Source organism: Orussus abietinus, unplaced genomic scaffold (genome assembly GCF_000612105.2).
Source record: "Orussus abietinus isolate OABI.00-Male unplaced genomic scaffold, Oabi_2.0 scaffold113, whole genome shotgun sequence".
Taxonomy (NCBI): Eukaryota; Metazoa; Arthropoda; class Insecta; order Hymenoptera; family Orussidae; genus Orussus; species Orussus abietinus.
The window spans coordinates 250,345-270,465 of record NW_019394853.1 but is presented as its reverse complement, the minus strand read 5'-3'; the positions used below and the strand labels follow the sequence as shown (position 1 = coordinate 270,465).

At 39.6% G+C, this 20,121-nt stretch overlaps 6 protein-coding genes across 11 annotated transcripts in view; 1 reads left to right on the top strand and 5 right to left on the bottom strand.

Moving 5' to 3' along the window:
- Positions 1-48: 48 nt before the first annotated feature.
- Positions 49-1,162, bottom strand: LOC105700136 (Sjoegren syndrome nuclear autoantigen 1 homolog). The gene is made up of 2 exons (XM_023433346.1): positions 832-1,162; positions 49-679 (listed from the first exon to the last, which is right to left on the bottom strand). The coding sequence occupies exons 1-2, from the start codon at positions 1,003-1,005 to the stop codon at positions 581-583; spliced, it is 273 nt and encodes a 90-aa protein (XP_023289114.1). The 5' UTR covers positions 1,006-1,162; the 3' UTR covers positions 49-580.
- Positions 1,163-1,642: 480 nt separating this feature from the next.
- Positions 1,643-6,982, bottom strand: LOC105700083 (uncharacterized protein C05D11.1-like). The gene is made up of 14 exons (XM_012425670.1): positions 6,579-6,982; positions 6,152-6,393; positions 5,888-6,056; positions 5,660-5,823; positions 5,063-5,587; positions 4,728-4,982; positions 4,474-4,647; positions 4,158-4,394; positions 3,903-4,083; positions 3,574-3,826; positions 3,312-3,498; positions 3,066-3,209; positions 2,669-2,979; positions 1,643-2,595 (listed from the first exon to the last, which is right to left on the bottom strand). The coding sequence occupies exons 1-14, from the start codon at positions 6,838-6,840 to the stop codon at positions 2,535-2,537; spliced, it is 3,165 nt and encodes a 1,054-aa protein (XP_012281093.1). The 5' UTR covers positions 6,841-6,982; the 3' UTR covers positions 1,643-2,534.
- Positions 6,983-7,292: 310 nt separating this feature from the next.
- On the bottom strand, positions 7,293-9,017 carry LOC105698861. Its single transcript, XM_012423471.2, has 3 exons — positions 9,010-9,017; positions 8,632-8,965; positions 7,293-7,524 (listed from the first exon to the last, which is right to left on the bottom strand). The coding sequence occupies exons 1-3, from the start codon at positions 9,015-9,017 to the stop codon at positions 7,315-7,317; spliced, it is 552 nt and encodes a 183-aa protein (XP_012278894.1). The 3' UTR covers positions 7,293-7,314.
- LOC105700100 (uncharacterized protein C9E9.15) lies at positions 8,864-13,579 on the bottom strand. 6 transcript variants are annotated; one of them, XM_012425701.1, is made up of 5 exons: positions 13,373-13,475; positions 13,128-13,221; positions 12,683-13,019; positions 12,199-12,419; positions 8,864-8,965 (listed from the first exon to the last, which is right to left on the bottom strand). In XM_012425701.1, exons 2-4 carry the CDS (start codon positions 13,211-13,213, stop codon positions 12,210-12,212), a joined length of 633 nt encoding a protein of 210 aa, XP_012281124.1. In that variant the 5' UTR covers positions 13,214-13,221; positions 13,373-13,475; the 3' UTR covers positions 8,864-8,965; positions 12,199-12,209. The 6 variants fall into 6 exon arrangements, with proteins under 6 accessions (XP_012281124.1, XP_012281141.1, XP_012281150.1 ...); XM_012425718.1 differs by lacking the exons at positions 8,864-8,965; positions 13,373-13,475 and adding an exon at positions 13,491-13,579 and having other exon boundaries at positions 10,285-12,419; XM_012425727.2 differs by lacking the exons at positions 8,864-8,965; positions 13,373-13,475 and adding an exon at positions 13,476-13,555 and having other exon boundaries at positions 10,285-12,419.
- Positions 13,368-14,865, top strand: LOC105700131 (DNA-directed RNA polymerase I subunit RPA12). Its single transcript, XM_012425749.2, has 4 exons — positions 13,368-13,493; positions 13,661-14,118; positions 14,224-14,440; positions 14,499-14,865. Exons 2-4 carry the CDS (start codon positions 13,992-13,994, stop codon positions 14,521-14,523), a joined length of 369 nt encoding a protein of 122 aa, XP_012281172.1. The 5' UTR covers positions 13,368-13,493; positions 13,661-13,991; the 3' UTR covers positions 14,524-14,865.
- LOC105700093 (venom dipeptidyl peptidase 4) overlaps positions 14,681-20,121 on the bottom strand; it is a 236,569-nt gene continuing 231,128 nt past the window's right edge. Inside the window, exons 15-17 of the mRNA XM_023433347.1 lie at positions 16,643-16,803; positions 16,034-16,245; positions 14,681-15,753 (exon numbers count right to left, since the gene is read on the bottom strand). Of these exons, the coding sequence (XP_023289115.1) occupies positions 15,655-15,753; positions 16,034-16,245; positions 16,643-16,803 (472 nt within the window). The 3' untranslated portion in view covers positions 14,681-15,654. The remainder of the gene's footprint in view (positions 15,754-16,033; positions 16,246-16,642; positions 16,804-20,121) is intronic.

The window sequence follows — 20,121 nt, the reverse complement described above, 5'->3', positions numbered from 1 at the left end:
ATTTGATAGATAAAAATACCAAAGGTCCTTTAGGTGTTATGCTAGATGACATAGCTGCAATTTTAGCCTGTGTTCTTATAGGAGCCTTTTATTGTTTATTGTTGCCGTATGCAGGATAAAAAAATTTATTATTTAAGCTTAATTGTTCAAAATTTAAAGGATTATATACTGTACACAGGGAATTTATCTGAGTGGGAAGTACACGATGCATTTGATAACGTTACATTTACAATAAATGGTACTAGGGAGTCATTATTTAATTTTGTGTTCTGTGGAGATCAATGTATATATATATATATATACATATCAGAGGCGGACGACGCCACATTCTAAGGATAAAAAAAATTTCCTTCTTTTTTGATATATATATTTTTGTGAAAAGTGAAATATTTTCAAGACCCTTTATTTCTAAAACCTTACCTTTAAGTCTATTAAGTCAGTCAGATGTACAAATGTTTATCTATCCACTGTTTTACATTGGACACAACTGCCGAGGTTGTATATATATTAACATACATGTATTAGCGTATCTGACAGCGAGATTCATCTTCGTCTTTAGGATATAATTTTGATTTGCATTTTATATCCTCTCGTTGCGCTCTCCTCCATGCAAAGTGCCGTCTAGACATATCGCTTCTCTTTTTACCATGTTGAGTAAAAGCTGAGAGCTTTCCAGGATCTACATTAAGAAATGCGTAGAGGGTCGATAAGTCGTCACACTTACGAGGTTTTACTTTCTACGGGAATTCCTGTGATTATTGACTTTCGGAGTGGGTCGGATTTGCTTAGGACTATTGTTGACACTGATGAGTATTTATTTAAAAGATGGACCTTGGTGTATGCAGACTCAGTCTCTTGGATGATGCGGTCGTACTCGATCCTCGCCGTTCCTTTTCTGGCTAGGCTTTCCTTAAGTTGCTCGATTTTGCGGGACATTCTCTCGGCCTCCTTCTGCAGGCTGTTCTTTTCTTCCTCCTCGGCGTCGATTTGCGCCTGGATATTCATCCTAGTGACCTTAAGTTCCTCTATACCTTCGGGATAAAACGCGAGATTGGCCTTACTAGCTCATAAACCATTATTAGTCATTAAATTCTCATTCATTATTAAGAGTCATTAAGGTGAAGTGAAACACGTCGAGGAACTTGATCAACGTCGATAAATAAGATTCTTCTAAATGCCTACGTTGCCAACGTTGGTTTTTATATTAACAGCTCTGTCGAATTAAATTGAATATTGTGCCAAATGGCATACTACACCTGTCGTTTTCGTAGAATAAATATCAAGAAATCGAAGTAAAACTCCAGAAATCCTCTGGATTCATGCTTTCTGGAGGCCTAATTGACTGCGGAGGGACCCCCTGCGCCATCTGTGTATTTCCAGGTCAATTAAATTTTCACTCCGAGACCTCGTATTACCATCGTTTTNATAACACTTTAAGGGTAGATAATAAAAATCTTACGGACATTTCATCAGTTCTGAATTATACGTCTGTAGCGTGTCACCAAATTGATTCGCCATAAATATATCGACAGAAAATTAATGAGTTAGATGTCGAATGATCTGCAGAGCCTCGTATCTACAACTCGCAAATTGCTAATGAATAATAAAAAGAGGAATTAATATAATATCTCTAAAAGTATTCTTCACTGGAAATTTTCTAGATGCTTTCAAAACGGGTTACAACATTTAGCACTATTTTTGGTCGACCAAGAAGTTCGCGATTATAGTACGTTTTTGTTTTTCGAGTTGACGTCTGTCTTCTTCGTAAGATTTACGAATGAAATTCTCTACGTTAATATATAGGCGGTGTCTCGATTATTCACTGACAATGAATTAATAAATTCAGACATTATCATAAGTTCATGTTATATTGTTGAATAACAGGTGTTTCGGGGGAACATTAGTGTATCGATACAATAATGTTCAACGTATCGTTAAATCGAAAAGGACATTACAAATGTTCCTAAATGTCCTAACAATTGTATGGAAGGAAATTAAAAAAATTCAAAATTCCCTACGCAGTATTTGACCTAATTTAACTAAACATTTTTAAACTCCTAGATTTATCACCGAAGAGAATTTTCTTAGTGGAGACTTATGCGGAATTAGTAATCGTTACTTGAGAGTGCACTTATGAAATATGTTTGAAAGATATCAAAATGGTGAAAAAACATTAACGGTACAAATCATCTGCTTAAGTTAGAAACGTTATCGTCAAGTTTTAACATTTTCTTCGTGGTCACTTAACGGCACTGGCTATTAGTAAGCAGAACTTTGAGATTTCATTTCTTGATTTCGGTAATACTTCATCGAATATGTACAAATCTTTTTGTCCTTAGTATGTGGCGTCGTCTATCTTTGATGTGAATCAGTACAGAAAGTACAACGTGGGCGGCATAATTAAATAATAACGGTTCAGTTGGCAGACGGTACTTCATAGCTTACATGAATTGAAATGCATTAAAATTGTATAGCGGTTCCTTTCGATTAGCTGTTCCTTTTGCATAAATGAATCGCTACGTGGACCGTGTCACTTATGACTCGTTAAGGAAGCTTTCTTCGAGGTTATGGTACACCGTTAGGTCGTGATTGAGGCTAAAACATAAATAAACGAAGTGTTACTTCTTTGTAAGTGAAATAAAAAATATATAACGATTAGAATTCGTACTCTTTAAAGCCCTTGGCGACTTCGGGTGCTTTCGAAGGGTGACAAACGATAGTGGTCTTGCACAGTTTTGGATCGAGGAGATCTTGCAAATACTTTTTGGTAACTCGAGCAATGTCATCTATCGTTACACCAGATATGCGTTGAACTAGTTGACGATTGTAATCGTGGGGCACATTTTTGAAGTACGACAGTAACGACTGAGTAACCAAATCCCCTATGGTTTTCTCTCGGTAGATGATCTCAAAGATCAGAGATGACTTGGCTGATTCAAAGAGAAGACGCTCCCATTTATTCTTAGAAATATGACTTTCCTAAAATCAGATTGAATTTATTATAATTTAATAAGAGTGACTAGCACTAATTTGTAGGGTAACAATCGTCTTTTCATCGTACGTACAATAATTGACTTGGCTTCTTTGTATGCACCAACGACATTTGTTGCTCTGTAGAAACTTAAGTACGAAAGCCCTTCGTTGGGTCTAGTGAAAACATCATAACTGTATACGAGACCTTTCCCTCTTATTTGTCGCCACATGGCACTCTAAAAAATCAAGTTGACGTTAATAATGTAACCTCTAAAATCGTATGTACATATACGCTTAATAATTTATCAATAGATTCCATTTAATGATAAAATTTTTACCTCTAACTGAGTGAGATATTGTAATCCAACAAGTAGAGGAGCCAAATCTGGACTCTCAAAGTCTTTAATTCCTTCGGTACATTGACAAAAGAAAGCAGAGTCTACACATCCTAGACCAGTTACGCAACTTTTTGCTGGCACCTCCTCTGGCGTATTCATCAACTTCCAATCAGGTGTTGTGTTAAGCCTTCATAAAAAATTTAACTTGTTTGTAATTATAGGCTTTCGTTAAGAACGTGAAATCACTGAAACGGATACTTACTTGCCCTTCTCCACATTTTTGAAGTTACTAAAAAGAGTGTTCCATTGCAGGTTGAGATCGGGGACTTGCATGGCTTGTTTGTCAACGTTCATTGCCAAATATAAAACCATATTTTTCGGAGTAGTTAAGATTTTCCTAACTGTCTCTATTTCTGCGATGACTTCCTTCTGCGTGGACTCGTTGCCTAGCCGTTCCATTACTTTGTTAAGGAACTTTTGCTGGTGTAATAAGTTCGTAGCATAATGATTACTATCTAAAAGGCGTAATAGGTGTTCGTTATTTAATGCTTGACACTATTAGACATATTCCAATTGGAATTATAGATTTACCTTTATTATAGAGTAATCCTTTCATCAGATCAACAACAATTTTACTCCCTCTTCTTTTAACTTGAGGCACTTCGTTAGCGATTTTTGCAGCAATGATTTTCAATCGTTCCACTGTAAGTTCAGTCTCATATAGGAGTTCCTTAACCCATTGGATTCCCTTGTTATATTTAGCTGGCTCTAACTGCGGAGGATAAGGAAGATTATGTCTTATCCTTAATTCGTGTATAATTTATAATATATTCAGTTATTCATTACTTGAAGCATAAAATTAGCAGTATGACTGTATGCTCCACATGAAAACCTGGACGTATTTTCGAAGCCTTTTCTTGTACTCGTTGCTACTGTGTCCGCTTCCAATTCTGAAACGACACTTTCATACGGTATGAGTTTCCCGTCTCTTTTCACTGGACACTCCATAATAGCTTCTAAGAGCAAGGGAATATAAGCCCTGTATTCTCTCGGGATTGAAGACGTATCCATGATGATGAACATCTATTAAATAACGTACCATATTGTGTTCATCGATCCAAATCCTTCATAAGGAAACCTCTTAGGTTAGGAAAAAACTTACGTAAACAAAGTTTGTATTAACATGATCCAAGTAAGTGTAGAACGGCAGATTACTGACATCAAATCTGGGATGTTGTTCTGGTAAATCTGTCGAGTAACTCTTGATTTGATGAAAATTTATCGAATCAGTGTTGGGAATTGGTACCGATGTAAGCACTCCATCAGGGATCGGTGTCTGAAAGTAATGCAATGACGGAACAAATTGATAATGGATGGAAATAATTTGTTTAATACAGATCTGATTAAACAACGTACCTCATTTTGCTCTACTGCCTTTCGGAACTCAGCATCCTTTTTATGAAGACCATCCACTCCTAAAAGTTTGATCTGTTTTGCAACGCGATCTTTCTCCTTCTCTGTCAATTCCTTATGCTTTTCCACGCTGGGAACTCCTTTGATAACTGTTATAGGTGCGTCAAGCATATATTTTTTCAAAAGATTAATCCAATACGACATGGGCTCTTTACTTAGTTTCTCCAGGTCTTCAATTTGATTCAATCGTTGGGACAACTATTATTGAAAAAAGAAAAGTAGAGTACGTTGACAATTAAGAGATTTTCCAATAAAAGCTAATCATAATAGTGACTTACATCTTGTTCTGAATTCCCATACAGCACATCTCCGATCAACATAAATGCAACTGCATTGTGTGGGTCATTTTCCAGGTTGCTCAGTGTTTCGAGAATATGTCTATGAATAACGGTGTCAAGTCTTTTCATATCGAGCATTGTTTCACCTTCGCCGATGGCTTTTAGGACTTTCATTAGTCGATCCTTGACCAGAGGAATCTTATCTTTTGGTACACTTTCAAACATTAAATATATTATCGATACAGAATTTTCAACCAGTGAAAATGTCACATTGGTGGCGAACGGATCACTTATTTCAACAAATTCCTTTTCTAGGGGACTGACGGATGTGTCGGTGAGGTACTTCAAGAGAATCGAGCACCCTATGAGATCGTACACCTCAGTGACAGCGGAAGGGCCTCGCCAACCAACGTTCACAAAGCCATTATCTTCGTCGTCACATGGATAAGGTACTACTAGGTCTACGCTTTCAGTGAAGGGTGGCACAGGGCTTTGCCAAGGTTTTTTAAATGGTCCTCTAGGACCCTAAAAAAATTATACAGTAATATAAATTAACGATAACAACCTGTAACGTTAAATATTTAATGGTATACATACTTTTGAAAGAATCTTCTCCTCTAAGGGATGTAGTGCCTTGAAAACATCGGTATGTTTAACTTGTCCTACTATGACAATAGTAAGGTTTTCTGGCCGGTAGAATTCTTTATGGAATTGCTTTACTTTCTCATTGGTTGTACTTTCTCTCAAGTTCTTTAACAAACCTATAGCAGTAAGGGAAGATTTATACTTTGTTCATTAACTTTGTTTTACAAATCGGTTAATTACCTCCAGTTGCGGACTTATATCCACAATGTCCTGGATACAAAGCTCTTAACATTTCAACATGAATTAAACATTCTGCTGTGTTTTCCTTCCCTTGCATCTCGCAATAAATCACGCCTGCATCTTCACCTTCTCCCGTAATGTGATGTACTTCGGTTAAAAAAGCAGAATCCTATGTGAATAATACACAGTATCGAATAACGATATATAAAGACCGGAAATAAATGAAAACCGATTGAGATTTTTCAAGCGTGCAATAAATCTTGCCTGAAGCACTGGATAAAGTATGTGCTCTAGGTATATCGGCATGAGAGAAAGAAATCCTTCGCTGCCAGCAGTAGTCATCGTATAAACGGTATTATCCGTGTCCGTCCAGGCATTGGTTCCCGAAGCGAGACATCTGTTTGCCAAGAGGTCCAAAATTCCTTTGTAGGGGTACTTCTCGCTTCCGAGAAAGATGAGATGCTCCAATGTATGTGGCAGCCCATCGTCGTCGAACGCTTCGGTAGCTGCGATTGAATTAATATTAAATGAAATAAAATCGCCAAGTACCAAGACATATTAAAGAAATTAGTAGAGTTCACAGACTGGATAGTTTGTATGCACTTTATCTTATATTTTCAATGCAGGTTAAATTTGTGTATCTGTATTTGAAGCGTGGAGAGAAAATAAGTGAGGTTAGACAACACTTTACCGAGGCAAAAGTAGCCGCAGACCACTGGGCCGCCAACTTCGGCAATTACAACAGTTAGACCAGTATTCGTAGATTTGTACTTATGCACCGGGATCGTGTCATTTGATTTTAGGGAGCAAACTAGCTCAAAACCACCCATGTTGCTTGCCGGAGAGTTATCAACAGGCGCCATCTTGGAATATTGCCAGGTGCGCAGATCACTTGCGCAGGTGACTCTCAGGTGCTCTAACAAGATTCGGATTACCCTTCGATAATTATTCATTCTAATAATAAAAAACACATCGCCACCTCAAAATGACGTCGCAACGCGAATACTAAAAACATTCCATCATATTTTTGGATCCATCTCGCGTGATCCCTTTAATTATCAGTCAAAATTGTCTATGAAATAAATAACAGTTCGCTTCTTCATGCACTCTTCATCTCCTTTGAAAGAAATTAATTCATTATCCATTGAAACAATGCACTACGGTGCACAACGGAGTTCTATTCTTTAAATACTCTTAAACGTGGCCCACGTTAACGTTCGCATTCACTGTATACATTTTTGAGAAAAATGCTCTGCTGTTAACAAATGACTGTTTCGCTTGCAATGGTGCAGTTCTTTAACGCAATTAATGATGTATGAATGATAAATGCGTCGTTCGCATAAAACACGCAAGAAAAATGTTCTCCTTTTAACTATTCGCGGAATAGTTAATATTAATTCGGGAAACGGGGTGCCCTTTACGCATTCTCACTTCGTAGCTTTAATCCAATCTATTTCTAACGCTGATACTCCAGGCTGATTATCAGGAAGATACGGTCCATTGTCAATTTTTAGACTTATACTTGTGATCATTGACGTGTCCAGAGGATGCGATTGCAGTGATAATTCCTGACCTCTGTGGTAAGGCTTAAAATTCGACAATGGCAGCTTCACCGTCGCCAATTCGTCCTCCGGTACCTGGAAAATTAAAATTGTTAACTGCTTCAAAAAATTCGCTTATATGTAAACTAGACATTTAATTTCTTCTAAACAGGGTTTCTATCCCGTTAAAAATGATATCTTAATTTTATAACATTTCGTTGTCAGTTTTAATCAATCACGGTGTAGTAATTCTGTGAAGTATAAAGAAAAAAATTATATATAAGATACGTTATACATTTAGTATATAAGTGTATAGACTTTCCTGAAGAATTTCGTAGACTTTATGAAATTATAAAACGATTTTGAAATATATAGCAAATTTCTATTGACGACTTTTTCTTTCTAAAGAATTTTGGGCGGCTATTAAGGTTAAGTGAAACCCCCTTCAAATCAGTCGATTCGAATACAACACTTTTTTTTAAGGGTATTAGACCAAACTATTCGAAATTTTGACACATCACTCCTGATCATCTAAGAATTGTCCTAGCACATTCAAAATTTGGATTTTTGGAAGAAATTTTTTAACTCAGCCCAGACCAGAACCAAAATGGCGTCGAGCTCTGATATTTCGAACAATATACAATTATCGAAGGCTCTGATATGAGAATCGAAAGGGTCAGGACAATTTTACGACAATTTAAAACACTCTGGTGGTCGATAAACTCGCATTTGAACGGGATAAAGGCAAAAAAAGTGTTGTTTGCGCTTCTATGCTAAAACGATGGTAATACGAGGTCTCGGAGTGAAAATTTAATTGACCTGGAAATCACAGATGGCGCAGGGGTCCCTCTGCAGTCAGTTAGGGCTCCAGAAAGCACGAATCCAGAGGATTTCTGGAGTTTTACTTCGATTTCTTTATAATTATTGTACGAAAGCGACAGGTGGAGTATGCCATTTGGGACAATACCCAATATAATTCGACCCAGCTGTCAATATGAAAACCAACGTCGGCAACGTAGGCATTTAGAAAAATCTTCTCTATCGACGTTGATCAAGTTCCTCGACGTGTTTCACTTCACCTTAAAAATTGTAATTGCACCGCAGTTTGTGTACCAAAGGTGTATGTACTTGTTTTTGTCGAACATTTTTTCAACAATGCACGGTACAAGACTGGGCATTTTTCATCCCTTCGGAACTTCTTACCGTGAAAACTTGTCCGTATATTGGCGACTCCTTTCCTAGTCCTTTGTGTCTAAGAAGCATTTTGTATTTCAGGTTCGCACCTTGGCCTCGGCACTTCATTATTATGCAGCGCACGGAGGAAAGATTGAAGCTCCCGTCGCAACGAATCGCAGCAAACCCAGACCCGTTTGGCTGGGGGTTGAAGAGGGTGAAGAGCACGGCTCTTTGGTAAACTTCCGTCTTTTGCATAACGAGGACTGCCTTTGACATCCCGGCAGGTCTCGTGGTGTCCGAACTCTCTACCCAGTTGTCCACCTCGTCGGAGCGCGTGAAGTCGAACAACGTTTGCACGGTCCTACGATTCGAAGTCGGTCTTCTTAATGAGTCTTAAAAATACACATGATCATGTTTCTACTAGAGAATATGTACAGCGAGGCTAAATACTACATGGCAAACTACGGCAAGAGATTAAGGTGAAGTGAAACCCCCTTCAAATCAGTCGATTCGAATACAACACTTTTTTTTAAGGGTATTGGACCAAACTGTCCGAAACTTTGACACATCACTCCTGATCATCTAAGAATTGTCCTGACACATTGAAAATTTGGATTTTTCAAACAAATTTTTTAACTCATTCCAGAGCAGAACCAAAATGCCGTCGAGCTCTCATATTTCGATCAATATACAATTATCGAAGGCTCTGATATGAGAAACGAAAGGGTCAGAACAATTTTACGAGAATTTAGAACACTCTGGTAATCTATGAACTCGCATTTGAACGGGATAAAGGCAAAAAAAGTGTTGTATGCGCTTCTTTGCTAAAACGATGGGAATACGAGGTCTCGGAGTGAAAATTTAATTGACCTGGAAATCACAGATGGCGCAGGGGGTCCCTCCGCAGTCAATTAGGGCCCCAGAAGGCATGAATCCAGAGGATTTCTGGAGTTTTACTTCGATTTCTTTATATTTATTGTACGAAAACGACAGGTGGAATATGCCATTTTGTACAATGTCGAATATAATTCGACACAGCTGTGAATATAAAAACGAACGTCGGCAACGTAGGCATTTAGAAAAATCTTCTTTATCGTCGTCGAGCAAGTTACTCGACGTGTTTCACTTCATCTTAATTTCATGACAGGGTCGAAACGCAACATTTCTACGTTTTTACGATGCAACGAAGGAACTCCTTGGAATTAATTGTTTATATTAATTGCGATTATGTTAGGAGGTGGTCGCGATAAATGTGCCCATAATTATGAAAGTGGTCTAAGTCATATATTTTTTGTTTCGAAATTACATTGAATTAATTTCGTTTGAAATAATATGCCGTGAAATAACTGATAAACTCATTTTTTTTTTTTAATTTTGACTTAGACCACTTTCATAATTATGGGCACAAATACGTGATTTAATTCATTTGACGAATACGTGAACTAACAAATTATATGGATTTCATTCAGATGAGGAGGTACTGGCAATAAACCCACTCCCAAGTTGTGCGGAATCGATGCGGAAGTATTAATGTCACGTTCCTCAATTATGCGAGATCCGAACATGTATTTCAGTTTCTCGGTAATCCGTCTTTTACCGATCAATGAGTCGCTCCGAGTTTGCATTTCATTGATATCGGGTAGAGCTTTGCATTAAGTCGATGCGAAATACCTCAATACGTAATCGTTACTTAACGGTTTACTTGGAAACAACTAAGCGACCTTTGTTTCGCGATTATGTACAAATTTATACATAGAAACTAGGTGTAAACGCGAAGGCGAACATCTCTCGTAGACCACGTTTAAATAACAATACCATGTACAATGAATTATATATCTCTATCTTCGACCTTTCAAAATCATTGTTAGATGTCTTTACTTAAACTATAATGTCACTATTATAAAAATCGACACGGGTATTCACGTAGCGCATTTACCAGGACGTCGCAGGATTATTTATACAGTATCTCGTAGATACAGATTTTTTTTAGGGGTTTTTTTAATTAGTTTTAGTTGTGGTTTTACATAAACAACTCTCACCGGGAGGCTGAGGCGACCATTCTTTCGCGAAGTTATATCAGAACTGGCTGAACTATTTCTAGAAATCGATCATAGGTCTCTTTCTGTTAGATATGTATAAGGAACGTATGTCAACGATTTTCGGTAGCCGTACCAGTTACATCTACGAGTTTGTCTCCGAGCTCGCGTGTTTTCCTGTCGTTAAATAGGAATAGCCATCTTCATTTTATGTATAAGTCCCGTCGAGCTGGTCTTATCGCAAGGAAATTTTTATCATCTCTAGTCAGATCCCTTTTATGGCCGTCGTTGCGTTTCATTGTACTTTTCACGAGATGTCGTTTCCTTAAAGTAATAACCAAGGTGGCAGTAAAACCCATGACTCTCTTTACTTATTGCCAGTTCGGTTCGACCTCGTGGGAACCGTTTGATCAATTTCTGTGGAAGAATGTCCGCGAGAGAAAGATTCTTTTAAACATTTCAGACATTTTACGTAAATTTTCTCGCAACTTATGTACAGATTCTTATGAAGTTTCTTAATGCGTAACGACGGAATGGCGTTTGCTTGAATGCCTTTTATTAGACTTCCGGTCTTTTACCGTGCATCAGTTCCATTTATAAAACGACGTTATATGGGACACCTTTTGTATTTTTCCTCAATCTATTGATCAGTTTATTGATTAGGAATTTTTCGCACTTTCTGCACTCGTAACACGCGGGCAATAATAATTAAATGTCTAAGCATTACAATAAGTGCGGATTATAAAAATGACCGAATGCATTTGTGTGCAACATGCATATAACGTTTCCATTACTTAATGACTACCTTTAGCAGGAATTAGTATTTTTAATGCTCCTTACGTTTGACGAGACGCATTCGTCGACTCATTGTTAGTCAAATTTGAATCCGAATGAGAAAGTCGACCGAGACTTCCGGGTGGATGCACAATTCGCATAACTCGGTGTTGCACATTTGTTATATTCGGCACACTGGCTTCTCTCAAAGTGTTACGTCGAGTTTCTCCCATGTTTTAAATCGCATTTTGCCATTAAAAATATCGCGCTAATCCTCGAGGAGGTCGTATACGGACTGCAGGGAGAGAAAACGGAAAGAACTAGAAACGCATACCGGAAGTCCCAACGATACTGACATTTAAACAATTAACATAATTTAATCACTTATGGAAATGACTGCACGGGGAATCGCGGAGCTGATTCTTCTTCGGTACTATCGCGGATATTAAATTTACTGCAGCCGGCGGTTCGCTTTTAACTGGCCATCTATCGTCATGAAATCCCGGCGAATGTTCGATGAATTTACTCGCGAATTACCTTTAGAACAAAGTTACTTATTTATCGAAGGTACATGCATCGACGAATCAGTACTTTAGAGTTTCATTAGATGGCATGACCGTGAATGGGTCGGCGGATCGATGCAAATACCTCGTCGGTAAACAGAGAATTGAATTTCCCTCGTAAAACCTTCAGTAAATATTATCTTTCCTTATCGCTACCGACAGAACATTAACTTGCAAAGGTGTAATTGTAGCATGGATTGTTAATATCACAATTATGAGACCTGTTGCAAATTTATGTTACACTGATGGTTTCTATTTCTAAAGCTGAGACTCCGCTTTGCTTGATCGGCGAGTAGACTCCTCCATAAATTTGTAACCCAAATGATGTTATATTCGAGGTGTCCAAAGGTTCTGCATCAGGGACTTCTCTACCTCGGTAGAAAGGTTTAAATTCCGCAAAAGGTAAAACCACGTTGGAGAATTCCTCGCTCGACATCGGCGCCTTGAATGAAATTCCAATTAATATTTTATATATCATTATTACACTGATAAAAATCGACCATGTAAATTTACATACTCAAGCATCGGTTGTTTTTATGCCACGATGAATTGCAATACAATTGCATCGTCATGCGGAACATCAGTTATGAGGTGTGTAAAAATGTATGGGAATTTCCATCGATTTTAATCAAGGTAAACAATATTTCTTTAGAAATTCTCGTGGATGCATTAGGTTAAGGAACTTAGTACTTCTCTTAAACTCACCGTGAACAATTGTTCATAAGTCACGTCCAAAGTGGGATCCATTCCCCACTGTCGAAGCAGGACTTTGTAATGACTATTGCTGCCCTGACCTCGGCATCTGATATCGAACTTCTGGTAATTAGACAGATCCAAACTCGTCGCTGTTATCATTCCTGCAAAACCAGCCCCATTGGGCTGTGGATTTAGCAGAGTGAAGAAGATGGCCCTTCGAAACATTTGGGTGGTCTGCAAAGCCAAAACTGCTTTCGATTTCCCCACAGTCCTGACCGTGTCGGATTGTTCCATCCAATTCTTGACGTTCTCTGTCTGAGTAAAATCAAACAGAGTCCGGCCACTCCTGCATAATAAAATCAAGTTAGTAAAATGTAGAAACAATCGATATAATTATGTAAAACATGCATACAAGTGTATGGATAGAAAAAGAATTCAAATTTGAATTATTTACCCGCCACTTGGTTGCATCAAAATGGCGCTCATGAGGAAGCCAATGAACAAACTGCGTAAAAACGTCTCTGGCAAAGTCTTTGGCATCTCCAACCCTAAAGATATCAGTTTATCATATTAAAACCTTGATTATTTCTCACCTTATACGGTTAGCAATGAAAAAAATGACAAATCATGGTATTCTTCCTAGAGTTATTTGTGCGTTACTTTTCCTGAATTTCCCCACAATTAATCGTTTAATCTAACCTCCTAAACTTTTCTAAATCTTGAGATAAAAGTGAAAACACAAACTGCGGAAATAAAAAAACGCGATATTGGTATCAGAGCTTCACTTAGCTGACTGTATGACCTCGCACGGTATTACCAGGTATTACGCTTATATTATGACTTCGGAGTATGTAATTTTATTCCATTTCCGGCGATCCGCCATCTCTCGGCAACTGCTCGCATTACGAGGGATTTATTAATAACAGACTCTATAATTATACATTTAAATTGTAGAAATTTTGATAACGCGGTTATGGTACTTTCCAGGGTTACGTTCAACCACCTGCACAGCGTCATTGAATTAGAATAGATTGAGTTAGACTGCATATAAATGTACTTGGAATACTTAGTATTACTGATCGAGCTGCCTGCGGGGTCGAGAAACTTATGTATTCTGTAAGCGCGCCTATGGTTGTGAATTTGAAATGAAGTAAATGAGGGAGACGAACAGTTTTCATCGCCCACGCTGTTCGAACTTGAATGTCCCGCGACCACGTGACTCGCGTTTGAAATCCGCGCCATATTATCAATTAAGATGGCGGCGGCTCTTTTCCGTGAGCGGCGTTAATCCATAAAATAGGTTAGAATAGGAAGAAAAATGGATGTTAATACTTCTTTTAATACTTCTCCGGGATTTTGCCCTGATTGTGGAGCGATTCTTCCGCTTTTGGGCGATGTTGGAGGAGTGACGTGTTATGCGTGTAAAAGGAAATGGGGACCGGAAGGTATGCGGTACCTAACCTAGTCATTTTTAATGTATATTAATTTTGTTTGTTGTCGAAGAGGACGTAAAATTCTGAGAGGCTAATATAATATTTCATCGCTTGTAGTTTTCGGAGATATGGCCATGTCTTACACTCTTTACTTCAATGCTAAGGATGCGTATGCTTCGTCGAAGAAAGATGATGACGACGAGGAAGATGTAGATGGTCCAATTGTAGAACGTAGGTGTCCACAATGTCAGAACGACCAGATGTCCTATGCTACTCTGCAACTGCGATCCGCCGATGAAGGCCAGACAGTATTTTACACGTGTACGAAATGCAAGTAAGTCGGATAAGGATCGCTAGATGTAACAGGGTTTATATGGTTTTGTGCTTTTCAGGTACAAAGAAACGGAGAACTCGTAACCTGCAATATATCTTGTTGAATGTACAGATCTTTTATACACTTTATTATTCATTGAATAAAACCAAACCAAGTGGAAATGGATAAATAAGGATTGTATGCATGGATTGCTTTAAGCTTCTAAGTTTGAAAATATTTGAGTTGTGGGAAACTACCATGTATTAATAAAACATAGAACTTTATTTATATTACATTCAACAAATAATGAGTAAAGAGTATACAAGCATATTTGTAATACTATGTAAGGAGTTTGTGATAATTTTGCTTTTAACAATAATTATCTAGTTTAATTGTATTTTGATCAAGTAATCTTGTATTTACAGAATATCCAAGTTAAGAGTTAACACTTGTCGTTAGTAAATTCATTTAAATCCACCCTAAAAAATGTCGCAGTGGTCCTTTGATTACAAAAGTTTAGTAGCAAGTAATTAGATAATCCCTTATTTACATTTGCATTCAATACTGTGCATTTCGATGTAACTATATTACAAAATGCTTGTGTCTTGACTCTAGCGAGCCGAAGATATGCTGTTGTGGTTATGAGAACACAAGTAAAACAAGGAACATTGCGACACAATTAAATTTTAACACGTTTCGGCAACAAGGCGCTACATAATATTCACTCATTTCCTTTCTCTTGCAAGAACATGGCATTTATACTGCGTAAAAGTAACGAACCTTTAAGAAATTCATTTATACCGTGCAAAGTCACATGAGATCGTTAGTAACGTATCTGCTTTTGTTTTTAAACCATCTTACAATATAGTTGAAAGGAAAACCTGTAAACTATAGGTTGTCGGCCTGAAAATAAGTACGAACTAAGCTTACGCTACCCTATCGGAGCAACAGGCTCAGAGGTGTTGGGTCACTCTTAGACTCCTCTGAATATAAAAAGTTCATCGTACAAACTCTGAATCTCACAGGTCTCTCGAACAAAAACTGCTGTATTGAGCAGTATCGCTCTAGGCCACTTCTTCAGCCGATGTGGTCCAAACTCATCCCCTGGACTATTATTTACACGACATTCATATTACATATCGTACATAAGGTATGTACAGGTAGTACATTATTTACAGAAGGTCTCCGTAAGTTCCTTGATCACGAGTTGCAGATTAATCGTGCCTCTGCCACGATCATGATCGGGTTTCGAAGCACTCATTCAGAAAGTTCTCCAGGGAGTGATAAAGATGCGCCCGTGATTGCGCTATTCCATGATCCTCATCCGTGTAAGTCTGTAAATAAGAAAGCCGTTAAGGCGCCATTTTGCGATCAATTCAAATATTCAAAATGGCCGCCAAGGAGGGTAGCGACCAGAGTTGACTTCAGACGGTACATCAGGTAAGAAAATGTCTTTTAACCGACGTTCATTAAGTTTCTCGACGTCTTTCACATCACTCTTGCCATTGTTATCAATACTATTATCTAACGTCCTCTTTTAGATATTCAAAACTCGATATTATTTTGCGTTTCTGAGCGAGTGAGCCAAATTGACGGCGACGGTTGATAACACACCTGTTGTCTGAACAGGATGTCGTTTTGCTCGAGGGTCTTCGCGAGCATCAGCGACTGCTGATAGTGCACGTTATCGTCCAAGGTACCGTGGATCAGATAATAGCTCTTTGTCCTCATGTTGTCCACGTTTTTCCCCAGCCGGCCTTGTTCGTAACCACCGAGATTGTCACCTCTCGTCGGCAGACCCATGAAGCGCTCCGTATAAATGGTATCTGCAATTGGAAGCAATTGGAAGCGGTAATTAATCCAGGAATCGATGCCGTCACATCCGTGAGTCCCTTTCTCAATTACCAGGGCGAAGAACGAAAGCTCACGAGGTTTTAACCCTGCAAAATGCATTTTGCAGGTTAGGTAAACGGGGCTTAACACCCTCAGGAGGTAGCGCGGAGAGATGCAGTGAAATTGTCGACGTTGGATTTTAATTTAGCCCGGAAAATGGAGCTTAAGAAAACGTATTTTGGGGCCAGATTGGCGGTGAGCGATTTTTAAAGCCTGATATTTCTTAACCGCGGCCATTTTGAGGACTGACCACGCGAAGGTGGGACCTTTTTTTGAGGAACTGATCGGCTATTTCTGATTGCAGGGAGGCGAGTCGATCGATCGGCTTACCGTAGAGGGCCCAGTCGGTGACAGGTGCCACCGACATTCCGCACTTGAAGACGCCATCGCGGTCCTCGGCGAGCGACATGCCCGTGGCGTAACCGCCGTAGCTCCAGCCCCAGATCGCCGTCCTGGACGGGTCGATGTAAGGGAAGGTGTCCTGGAGGTATCTGAAACCGAAGAAGCGTTATCAACGACTCGTATCGTCCATCACCCTGAGATACGCCGCGACGTCGGTTTTCCTGTTAATGTTCGAGAAGGGGCGCATAAATCCTCAGCTTCTTGCAGCCACCTCCAGGCCGTGAATTACGGCAGTGGCTACGTATCAAGCATTGCGGCACCAGCTAGTTTCGAAGACGAGCGACCATGGACAATCAAGGCGGGACCTACGTGGACGGACTTCGAGTTTAAGGCGAATCTACGAAAAACCCGAAAAGACGGTCGCAACTTCCCTCGTCTTGTGGTTGTAGACCCCAGGACGAGTATGACTCGATAGAGATAATGGATAACATAAAGCATGGATCTAGGAACGAAAATGTAACACAGTGCCGGCTCTAAACGCGGGGATCGTGGCGGCCATCTTTGGGTGTTGCGCATGGCGGCTCTCGAAGTATCATAAAACCCGCGAAGAAGGGCGTAAAGATTGTGAAATTAGACATTAATTTAAGAACAAATATTATAAATGACGATAACAGTTATCCTGTACGCCGAATTGCTGTCGAATTGTTTTTATGATACTTCTTAGGTGAAACCTCGAGGACGCCAGGAAAACAAGATGGCCGCCGCGCGTCACCTTACGGGTCACTCGCGTAGCGATAGATGCGTTACTTTTTTCTTTGATCCATGGGATAATATTAGATGTGCCAGTCAATTTGACCGGATTTATAGGGATAACTGGTAATAATTGTAGATAGATCTAGGGTTAAACGATTATTTTTGTCGCTGGCATTGCTAGTCGCCAGCAGATCCGCCACGAGTTGGGCGTGACCGGGACTCCCGGTGTTTTGCTGGCGCGTCGCGTCCGCCGCGTAAAAAGGCAGTCGCGAATTTGGAAGCTCGCCAAGCGATTGCGGAATTGCGAGCTTCGTCGTTTCACCTCCGTCGCTTCGTATCGCGCCGTCTCTCTTTCCGTCTCTATCTCTCTTTGCGCCCCTTTCGCCCCTTATCGCTCTCTCTGTCCCGCTGCGGTGCGCAATGCGCGATACGCGATGCGCGGCGTCCGTCCGCTTCGCACCCTGTTCCGAGGTCTCCTTTATACCCAAAGCTGGGAGACTTTCTTTGAAACGTTACGGCGGTAAAAACCCGGTTTACCGGAGATTTTTTTTCAAATGTAAGACATGCAAAAGGGTCACCGACTGCACGGAAAAAAAAAAAAAAAGACATTTGCGCTTTTAGCAAACGTCAAATGCCGATAAAGTTTTGCTCTTACTGCAGGAATAATCTCACCAATAACGTAAATATTCAGAATTGGCATCAAATCGTGGATGTAGCCATTTAAAAAATATGCTTGCTAAATTAACGAATGAATTAGCTGCTAAAAGACGCCTTTCGACCGTGAGAATGAATTAATTACTCAAACTGAAATCTAGCGAAACGTTTTATGGTCATTTTCTGTACTTAAGGTGAAGTGAAACACGTCGAGGAACTTGATCAACGTCGATAAAGAAGATTTTTCTAAATGCTTACGTTGCCGACGTTCGTTTTTATATTGACAGCTGGGTCGAATTATATTGTGTATTGTACCAAATGGCATATTCCACCTGTCGTTTTCGTACAATAATTATCAAGAAATCGAAGTAAAACTCCAGAAATCCTCTGGATTCGTGCCTTCTAGGGCCCTAATTGACTGCNTTTGTTGAAAAATCCAAATTTTCAATGTGTCAGGACAATTCTTAGATGATCAGGAGTGATGTGTCAAAGTTTCGGACAGTTTGGTCTAATACCCTTAAAAAAAGTGTTGTATTCGAATCGACTGATTTGAAGGATGGTTCACTTCACCTTAATTGAATTATTTTCGCTTCACCTTAACGAGAAGAAAATCGTCAGCGGGGTGGCCGAATTTATCGAGGCCTCGTGTCCGCGGGTGTTTCCTCCCATTCTCCACCCTTTCTCCATTCCTTTCCACGCTTTTCTTCCCTTTTCCACTCTTCCCAGAATCACGGTGCCGGGATGGAGTCCCGGATAATTTATTTCAATTCGACCCCGGAAACCGAGGTCCGTTCGGCCCCGACCGGAAGAACGGCCGGAGATAAATCCGGCGTCCTCGTTACCGATCCGTCGAATCTTCGCCCGGCTAATCGAATTCTTCTCCCTGATCGGTTCGATCCGATCGGGCTTAACCGAGTGCCCGGACCGCGATTTCGGTTTCAACTCGCCGACCGAATTTCTTCCGGAGACGCGTCCGACATTCGTTTCCGGTGGGAAAGAGTTAACTAGTTTGCTGGACACAATTTACAGAGACTTCCGCCCGGACTGGCTGACATTGTTGCTACGTTGGTGGCAATTATTTTCTGCAATTAGAGCCCAAGCCGAGGTACGACTCCCTCGGGATTCGGTGAAAACGATTTCCTTCTTGATTTCATACGATAAGGAACATGTGACATTATTGTATATCAACGACAACAATTTTTCGAAAAATTGGGCACCGCTACTTATGTACAAGCAATATCCTGAGAAAGAAATTGTCGGGCAATTTTACTTTCCGGCTAAATAATTGTTTCTTACAATTATACATGATTTGGGCAACTAATCTTTTTTTTTTTCTCGGTGAAGCGATGCGATTCATCTTGACAATGGGATATCTGTATATTTATACAGGCGGTACAATTTGCATTCTACGATAATTCATATGGAATTATTACTCTCGATAATCTCTCCAACCTACATACGCTCCGCTTCAATTTGCAGTACAGAGTTCCAAAATACTCCCCGCTCGAAAATCATTATCACCACGGTGTATTAACTTGCAATGCGGATTTTCATAATTTTCCACGGATTTTCAACGGGGATTCTTCGACTACTGCGATTCGCCGCAACGACTCGAAAATTATGCAGCTCTACTTCAATTTGCGATACAAAGTTTCAAAATACTCTCGGTTCGTTAATCGTTATTATCGCGGTATACTAATTCGCGATGCGAATTTCAACCGCGAATTCCACATCTGCAAGTGGCCGCATCTATTCGAAAATTATGAAATTGCGTCTCAATTTGCAATAGAAAATTTAAAAATACCCTCCAATCGCCCATCATTATTATCATTATATACATTAATTCGCGATGGGAATTTCCACCGCGAATTCCACATCTGCAAGTGGGCGCATCTCCTCGAAATGAAGTTTGAATGATGAAGTTGTGATTCGATTTGCAATACAAAATTTAAAAATACCCTCCGATCGCCCATCGTTATTATCAATACATATATTAATTCGCGATGGGAATTTCCACCGCGAATTCCTCATCTGCAAGTGGGCGCATCTCCTCGAAATGA

Bases quoted from the DNA above. Each gene is read 5' to 3' on its own strand.
- LOC105698861 (XM_012423471.2), bottom strand. The intron at 7,525-8,631 runs GTAAGAAGTTCC...TTAATTTTCCAG, and splicing joins TATACGGACAAGTTTTCACG to GTACCGGAGGACGAATTGGC.
- LOC105700136 (XM_023433346.1), bottom strand. From the start codon at position 1,005: ATGAATATCCAGGCGCAAATCGACGCCGAGGAGGAAGAAAAGAACAGC. The intron at 680-831 runs GTCCATCTTTTA...TTCTTAATGTAG, and splicing joins CTGAGTCTGCATACACCAAG to ATCCTGGAAAGCTCTCAGCT.
- LOC105700100 (XM_012425718.1), bottom strand. From the start codon at position 13,213: ATGCCAAAGACTTTGCCAGAGACGTTTTTACGCAGTTTGTTCATTGGC. The intron at 13,020-13,127 runs GTAAATAATTCA...TTTATTATGCAG, and splicing joins TTGATGCAACCAAGTGGCGG to GAGTGGCCGGACTCTGTTTG. The intron at 12,420-12,682 runs GTGAGTTTAAGA...ATTTCATTCAAG, and splicing joins CTTATGAACAATTGTTCACG to GCGCCGATGTCGAGCGAGGA.
- LOC105700083 (XM_012425670.1), bottom strand. From the start codon at position 6,840: ATGAATAATTATCGAAGGGTAATCCGAATCTTGTTAGAGCACCTGAGA. The intron at 4,648-4,727 runs GTACGTTGTTTA...CATTACTTTCAG, and splicing joins AGGCAGTAGAGCAAAATGAG to ACACCGATCCCTGATGGAGT. The intron at 2,596-2,668 runs GTACGAATTCTA...TTTATGTTTTAG, and splicing joins GTCGCCAAGGGCTTTAAAGA to CCTCAATCACGACCTAACGG.
- LOC105700131 (XM_012425749.2), top strand. From the start codon at position 13,992: ATGGATGTTAATACTTCTTTTAATACTTCTCCGGGATTTTGCCCTGAT. The intron at 14,119-14,223 runs GTATGCGGTACC...CATCGCTTGTAG, and splicing joins AAGGAAATGGGGACCGGAAG to TTTTCGGAGATATGGCCATG. The intron at 14,441-14,498 runs GTAAGTCGGATA...TGTGCTTTTCAG, and splicing joins TACACGTGTACGAAATGCAA to GTACAAAGAAACGGAGAACT.